The 8,276-nt window shown below is 34.3% G+C and overlaps 2 protein-coding genes and 1 long non-coding RNA gene across 4 annotated transcripts; all 3 read left to right on the top strand.

Moving 5' to 3' along the window:
* The first annotated feature begins 610 nt into the window (after positions 1-610).
* LOC110918174 lies at positions 611-2,113 on the top strand. Of its 2 annotated transcripts, XR_004883617.1 has the most exons (4): positions 611-670; positions 727-791; positions 1,312-1,376; positions 1,883-2,113. It is a non-coding gene; the product is annotated as an uncharacterized LOC110918174 (long non-coding RNA). The 2 variants fall into 2 exon arrangements; XR_004883616.1 differs by having other exon boundaries at positions 618-791.
* Positions 2,114-2,390: 277 nt separating this feature from the next.
* On the top strand, positions 2,391-3,710 carry LOC118488074 (G-box-binding factor 1-like). Its single transcript, XM_035985188.1, has 4 exons — positions 2,391-2,532; positions 2,755-2,786; positions 2,870-3,014; positions 3,612-3,710. The coding sequence occupies exons 1-3, from the start codon at positions 2,393-2,395 to the stop codon at positions 2,935-2,937; spliced, it is 240 nt and encodes a 79-aa protein (XP_035841081.1). The 5' UTR covers positions 2,391-2,392; the 3' UTR covers positions 2,938-3,014; positions 3,612-3,710.
* Positions 3,711-4,307: 597 nt separating this feature from the next.
* On the top strand, positions 4,308-6,204 carry LOC118488073 (sodium-dependent phosphate transport protein 1, chloroplastic-like). The gene is made up of 4 exons (XM_035985187.1): positions 4,308-4,350; positions 4,517-4,602; positions 5,527-5,653; positions 5,782-6,204. Exons 1-4 carry the CDS (start codon positions 4,343-4,345, stop codon positions 5,783-5,785), a joined length of 225 nt encoding a protein of 74 aa, XP_035841080.1. The 5' UTR covers positions 4,308-4,342; the 3' UTR covers positions 5,786-6,204.
* Positions 6,205-8,276: the final 2,072 nt, after the last annotated feature.

The raw sequence follows: 8,276 nt of genomic DNA, 5'->3' as shown, positions 1-8,276 counted from the left end.
AAATAAAATAATAGATATGACTTTTGATGAGAGTTGTTTACAAAATAGAATAATAAATAATAGTTTTGGGTAAATCACAAAAAGGAAATAAAACGGTGAGAAAAGAGAATGGACCCACTTTATAACTTTAGGGTTCAACTAGAAAGTCTCCTGGTATAACTTTTGGGTATAACTTCTGAGTTATTAAAAAATATATAATGCACTCGTGATAAGTATAGTACCCCTTATTCAACCTTGTCCCTATGTCACGAGATAGAACCCTAAACGAACTTAGTCAGGCAGAGCCTTGACATGCGTTATGGGGCTCAGATCAATCGGAAAGGGTAGCGGTGATCGGGAGTTAAAACACTTAAACAGGGCATGACTTTAAATAATAAAATATATATCTATACAACCTAATAAAAGCCTTAATTAGGGGACACATGTCCCCCATCTAGGCCTTCTAAATCTCATTTTCCCGTTCTAAATCCCTTCATTTCCCTATGTGCAACCCGACGCGGGATCCGAATGGGTGATTCGGGTCATTGTTGTTCCTTCCATATATAAAGCAAGACGTCTTCTCTCATACTCTTTGTGGATTAGGGTTTTTTTTCCATTGTTCCTCTTCATTAGATAATCCCTCATTCGCATTCTGTTTGGAGAAAACCTAGCCGCAGTCCATGGAATCAAGGTATTCATCTTCTTTTTGTATCAATCAGATCAAGAAACTGAGCATTCGTGACCCAGATCGCACTCTGTTTCCTCTTTCAACAAATCGATCATCAAATCGGAGCTTCAACTGTTCTCCATGGGTACGTACTTCATCTGATTCACTATTGTAACCTCTATAATGATCTTATTCTTCAATTTTCAACTCAGATCAAACAATTTGTGATTAAAAATATCATCTTTTTGATTATTTATCACTGCACGAATCGGTTTTGAACAATATTGTAGGTATTTGCTGCAATCTTGCGTTATTATGTGCTGGTGGGGTTTATTTTAATTTGGAATAAAAATGTTTTTTTATATATAAGTTGATGATTGAACATCATGACAGTGTTTGCATTTATTTAACATTAAAGACTTCATGAATTCGTATTTCATCATCAGTCACACTCCAAGGGTTCATATAATTATATCATCTTTCTGTTTGCTTTCAGGGCTTTCAAGTTTTTTGTTTTTTTATGATGATTTAAAAAGTCCTTCTTAAAGTTTTTAATGTTCATGTGGCTGGTTTCTTTTATTTAATAATGTTTACTTTTTTTTAAAGTATTTTTTTGAACATGTACAGTTGCTAATATGTTTTATGTTTTTTTTTTAATTTTCAAGGTGCTTGAGCTTGCTTGATTGTCATTAACAGCTGATTTGACTAAAGGTTATTCCTAATTAATCAGGTATTGCTTTCTCATGGCTGTTTTCTGTATCTACATTGTATGTAACTGGTTAAATTGTTTGAAAAATGGCTTGAAAAACACAAATTGTTTGATCTGTTTTTATGAATGACTATTATGATCTAGATCTGATAATAATAGCGTTTTTAACGACTTTTTGAGATGTATTGTGTTGTGGTTAAGCTTGGTCTGTTTATGCGAACGGTTATTTTGATCTGGATCTGGTATTTATAGCCTTTTTTATGATTTCTCGAAATAAATCGTGTTGTGCTTAAGTTTAATATGTTTTTGTGAACGGTTATTTGATCTGGATATTGTAATTATAGCGTTTTCAACATTTTTATGAGATGAATAGTGTCGTGGTTAAGTTTTATCTATTTTTGTGAACAATTATTATGATCTGGATCTGGTAATTAGAGCGGTTTCAACGATTTTATTAGATGAATGTGTTGTGGTTAAGTTTTATGAGATCAGTTCATTTGTATGTTAATTGCTCTTTTGACATGTAGATTTCATGGGAGCTGGTGAAGGAAATTCAACTACTAAGCATTCTAATCCTACTTTAAGTCAGGTGGCATTACCATTTCTTTTTATTACAAATTTTTAATCGTGTCACACAAAATCATTACAACCTCTACATAATCTTCATGAAACACATCTGTCCTCCTATGTTGATTTGTCAGCCTCAATGCAGGTGAGTGATCATAACCTCGATTTCATAATATAATATAATATAATATAATATAATATAATATAATATAATATAATATAATATAATGATTATGCTTATAATTCTTTGGTTATGAGCATTGAGATTGATTCTTATAGAGGTTTATGTGTTTCGTGTTAGGCGTATTATGGTGGCGGAGCTCCTTCACCATTCTTTCCGTCAATCGGTTGCATCTCCTACTCCTCATCCATACATGTGGAGAGCCTAGGTTATCATCATCATCTGTAGTTAGTTGTTTGTTAGATTTCGTTATACTGATGTATGGTTATTTAATTTATTTCAGCATCCTATGATGCCACCATACGGGGCTCCAGTTCCATACCCGACTCTATATTCACCGCCAGAAGTTTATGCTCTTCCCGGCACTCCTATGGTAGTCCGCCAGAAGGGAGCATCAAGTTCAGGGAATGACGGTAACACTACTCAAAGGTGTGCATGCATCATACATATTCAGAATATGTCGCTTTTATATATAAAATGTCATTTTCATCCCTAAGGTTTGGCCAGTTTTGGCCAAACCTTTGGATGAAAAGTCGCAAAATTGCCCAAACCTCAGGGACGAAAATGACAGTTTTACTCTTTAATTTAATATACCACATTATTATCTTTCTAAATCATGCAAATCTAATTATAAGATTGGAACATTAACAGTGCTGAGAGTGAGAATGATGGTTCTTTAGATGGTAATTTAAACTCTTGGCTTTTTGTCGCTTTTAATCTATTAATCTATGATATAGAATTAGAATATAATTTTCATTTTATGCAGCCAATTTGCAGAATGACAAGTCGAGGAATCCTGTTGTTCATACGCCTCTGCTACCGCTAAAAATGTAGGGGTAGAAATGCAATCGAATCTGCCTGGTGCTCATCAAACAGCGGTCCCACCACCGATAATGGGACAGTGGCCACGCGTATGATTCAACTAATATTTTTTTAAATATATTTTATGGATGCAAAAATTTAGTTAATTAATTAATGCAATTAAGTTAATAGTTAATTGTCAACCTTCCCCTATGAAATAAGTTATACCTATGGAAGTTGTTTGAATTTAACAGTCCATTTTCATTTTTCAATTGGAGAGGTACTTAAAATAAAATTGCGATATTTTTTGGGATTTGAATTCGAATTTTTATGAGAGTTACTAAATTATGTCCGATATTTTTGGTAACTGGCCTCTCTTTCCAACATGCGGATTGACCACGTTCTTAATGATTTTCCTATTTTAGACGGCTGAGATTTGATCTCAGCATGATCATATATTGATTATAAGATACATGGAAACAGTTTTGATTAGTGGGGGTTAACAAAATTAATTCCGTTATTTTTGGAATTTGGAACCATTCAGTTTTTAAAACATACTATATAAACCTTCAATTGTATTCTTGCTTTTAGTGTTTTTTATGTTTTTACTTCGATATGCCATAATTTCATCCGACTTGACCTATTATTTAAGATTCAACTGCTCATGCCAATGAAGTAAAGACTAACTTAGTTTTTACAACTTACAGGTAAGAGAATCTTATTTTACATGGTGGAGAGAGCACTTGAAAACGGATTTGTCAGGATACCAGTCTCATATCTTACAAGCAGTAGTTTGTACCTCATATAAGTTATTATTTAAAAATAAATAAATTCTTTTTTTCTCATTTCATTATTCTTCGCCATATTAAGCATACTAATTATATTGAGTTGACTGAATATTCACGAGTCAATTGATACTGATGTCAACATATCTATTTGCAGAACATGCTTTTTTTTGTTATCTTCGGATTTGTATCTGAACATTTTTTGTTCTTTTTAAAATAAACCGACCACTATTTGCTGATTCATAGAGAAGCCCCTGCTTTCATTGAGCAAGAAACAAAACAACAGATTATTGTCACATGTATCAAGGAAATGTTTTGCTTAGTTTGTTGTATTGATCACATACTATAAACGTTCATCTTCATTTTTTACTTCATCACTGCAGGTCAAAACATAGGAAGTTGGTCAAGGATGGTTTTATCATTCGAAAGCCAACCAATATTCACTCCAAGTCTCGGGCACGACACATGAAAGAAGCCAAGAGAAAAGGCCAGCATTCTCTATTTGGTAAGTTTTATTTATGAACTATCATCTACCACTTCTATGCCTTTTAGGTACAAACTTACAACACAAGATGTTTTTTGTATTTTCTTTGCAAAGTAGCGTGTACTTGGATGGTAGTTGATCTTCAACCAACTTTGGATAATGAAAAGAAATGACTAGGTATGTTAATCTATAGAGTTCTGATGCATTTTTACAATATAGCTTAAGTAAGAATCATCATGATATGTCCCCTCGATGCCCTTTGAGCATCTAGACTGCCTCTACCATAACTGATACAAGCAACAAATGGTTTAAATTTGTTGACCTTTTTTATGTTGAATAATAGGGGGATGCTGCTTGGCGTGTCTAATACTGTGGGAGTCCTCGCTGGTGTCTTTGGCAATGCAGCCACTGGTAACATCTTGCAACATGGTACACTTTTATCCCTCACTACAATGAAAGTATAGTTATTAGGTGGCGATCTCGGCTCATTTTCTCTTGAACGAGTCTCTTTGGGTTATGTATTATCTCTAATAGGTCAAATAGATAAACTGAAAATAAGCTTTGGAGGGAATAAGATTAACTGGGTTGAAAGTCGTCCCAAGCCTCATAAATCGTTTTACTAAAAAACTAGACTATTTATATTAATAAATAGAAAAGGCAGTCAACACAACTTGATGTGCTCATATAATGATTAAGATGCTTGTTTAATATTCAAAAGGAGATTCATGTTTAATTAGTTAAAAGTAAAATGGGTCAGAATGACACACTAATTATATTAGATCCCCGTTTAACTTTTTTTAAAAGATGTAAGTTACATATCTTAGTTTTAAGTTTTTCGTTGAGTAGGGATGATGATCGCGTAGTTTGAAAAAGGAAGAACCTTTAGTTATATAGGGTTGTGTTTTTATTTACATCCGAAAATCACTTTTTAGTACCAGCTTTATCATAAAACTACAACATATTGTAAATGACCAGGTTCAACTTATTTATCTATTCCTCCGTTGTTTGTGTTTAAAAGGTAACTTTATGTAACTTAGCAGTTAGTCATTAAGTTGTTTTCAATACAATGACTTAATAACTTAGCAGTCGATTCCTTTTTCTGTAAGCAAGGTTTTTTCAGATATCTAACCACCAAACAATGATCTTAAATTATTTAAGAAATCAAACATCACAATTCTAATGGTAAGGGTTATTTGGTAGAATCTAAAAGCAAGGTAACTTTATTGTCCATTGGCACAAATTGAAGTCAAAACATTCTCTGTAAACTACATATAGATTTTATGTTGTGTTTTGGCAAAACCGGTTTCTAATTAATTCTTATGTTGATTATTTGTCTTTTAAACAACATTGTAGGAGGATTCATGATCATCTCGGGACTTTATCTGGTCACATTGGCAACCTATCGTGAAAAACGACAAGCAGTTTTGGGTGGTCAACATGTTCGGGCATCTGAGTCACCAGTGATAGGTCACATTACCAAGTAAGTGATCATATTGTTTCTGGCTTATATTGTTTCATCATTTTTTGGTATTACACTTGCTTTAATATATTTTTATCTGCAAAATTAATATTAATTAATATCTATTAATAGATCAACTGAATGCGCAGTTGAATTGAGCGTGGGCTGTTGCTATTCGCTGCTATTTGGCATTTGGGCGGTGAAGCCATTCACAATTACCACGCGTCCTCCACATATTCCCGCACCGCCATACCTTTTTAGGCTACAATCCGGCCGCCTCATACTTCAAGTTCAAAGTGACATTAGAGAGAGAAAGAGAAGGGGATGCAAGACAAAGAGAGAAGCGGGCATCGGGTTTATGGTTTAGATGTGTCAAAGAGGATGGACATCTTTCAAAGGTTAATTTCCATGTTCACATCCTTCTAATCATTTTCGATCAGGTATCCTTAATCTCCCAAATTCATGAACACGGTATGGCATCTAAGGTTTTCATTTTGGGGTTTTTTAGTTACGATGGGATTTTATAAGATATTAAATCAAAGTGAACAGGGGAAACTGTTATGGTTATCCACAACTGTTAATCATCTGATATGAATTCTTCCTCCATTCACAGTGCACAAATATGCATAATATTATGGCTTTTTGTATACACATTTTTACGACTTCTTTCTTATTGTAATTGTTGATTTTTTCTTGGGTTTTCTTCCAATATTATTGATAATGGCTATGGTAATTGCAATTTTGCAGGAACTCTATTAGCTTCTTTCTTTCAGTGACTAATCTTTGTGCTTCATCTGCGTTTTTTGGTAATGAAGTCTGGCTTAATGCACCGTAGGATTATACATCTACTCTGCTTTAGGTTTGAGTTTTGAGTGGACTGTTGCTTACTGATGCACCTCTTTTTCAAAGGTCCTACAAGTGTATGCTAAGGGTCTTGCAACTGTACAACTAGGTGCAGGTGTATGTTTCTACAATTTTTTATAATAAGAAAATAATAGCCTGAATTATTGTGGTTTACCTGTTTCGTTAAAGAAAGTGCTTAATCGATCTCATCTGGATAGAGGTAAGCAAAGAAGAAAGGTAAATTTATCATGTTATGTTATTGTTTGATGGTAAGGATTTCATCTAATGCTGTAAAGATCCATGGAGGTTGATTTTGTTTAAGTATCATTTGCAACAAACATCATTGCAAGCAGAAGAAGCTTCATCACAAGGAATGGATGCATTGCAGCAATGAATTCGTTAGGTGATGATTGTTTTTTCAATTGGTCTATGGGGAATGCAAAGTTATCGGTTACGAAGCTCCAGAAAACACAGGTATTAGATTATAGTAGGTTCTCCATTCTTATTTCGCACAGGAGAAACTTCATTTCACTTTATGTTTTCGTTCTAATTATATCCATATAGGACGTGATTTTTTTTACTTTATGTACCGTTTGTATTGGATAAGAATTTCGTATAAACATTTTGATATGTTCATTATAAACGTATAATGTTTTTTTTGTCAATACTTGAAAATATATCATTTCTCAACACCGTGAAATTCGCGGGTATTAGCACTAGTATATGAATAGAAAAGAAGGGAAAGGTGACACAAGGAGATGAGCAATTTAAATGCTCTAGGTTATATATATATATATATATATATATATATATATATATATATATATATATATATATATATATATATATACTAAATGGAGATTCCCTTATTGGATGACACGTTTCATTTCAAATTGACGAGTCTTTCAAATTTTTTTTATTATTATTTTATTTTAAATTCTTAATATCTCGACACCTATCTTTCTTTTAATTGTTGCATTTCATGTGTACTGTACACGTACACTTTCCATGCAAAGTTAGATTTATTTCTTTTATTATTTTATTTTAGAGTAAATTTCAAGTTTTGTCCTTTATGTTTACATCAAATTTCAGACGCTGTCCTTTAGCGCAAAAGTTGACAGGCGGTGTCCTTTATCATTCAAAATCTTGCACGTTTTATCCTTTAGGCCAAACCCAGTTAGATTTTTTGGTTAAATCTGGTCATGTGACTTGCACATGAGGGCATTATTGTCTTTTCATCTCCCCTGAGGGGCTATTATGTAAAATCTAATATTAGTTGATATAAAATGTATATACAGAACAAAAACTGACTGTTCACCTCTCTTCCTCTCCCTCTCAAGCACCACCGCCACCACCTACCACCACAATCCACCACCACAATCCACCACTTACAACCAGCCACCACCACCAGCCGACCAGAAGATGACGAAACAGAAGACGAACCTTGGTGGGGGTTGGAATGTCTGAGGGAACCGAAATGAATACCTTGGTTGATAGCTAGTACCAACTTGAACCAACAAGAAATGAATAAAAACACCAGCCACACCATCGGACCCCATTTTTACCAATCTTGAACCAACAACTGGTTCTTGAACCACAACTAGGCCCGATTCTTAAAGGGGCTAAGGTTCCGATCTGTACATCTCGAAACCAGATCTGCTTCTATTTTGTCGGCGGTTCAATAAGGAGGCGGTGGATGCAGCGGCGATTTCTTGGACGGTGGTTGCGGGAGGCGGTGGTGGACGGTGGTTGCAACAGGAGGCGGTGCTTGCAACGGGAGGCGGTGGTGGACGGTGGTTGC

This window comes from Helianthus annuus, chromosome 16 (assembly GCF_002127325.2).
Source record: "Helianthus annuus cultivar XRQ/B chromosome 16, HanXRQr2.0-SUNRISE, whole genome shotgun sequence".
Classification (NCBI taxonomy): domain Eukaryota; kingdom Viridiplantae; phylum Streptophyta; class Magnoliopsida; order Asterales; family Asteraceae; genus Helianthus; species Helianthus annuus.
This window is presented reverse-complemented; position numbering and strand designations above follow the sequence as displayed.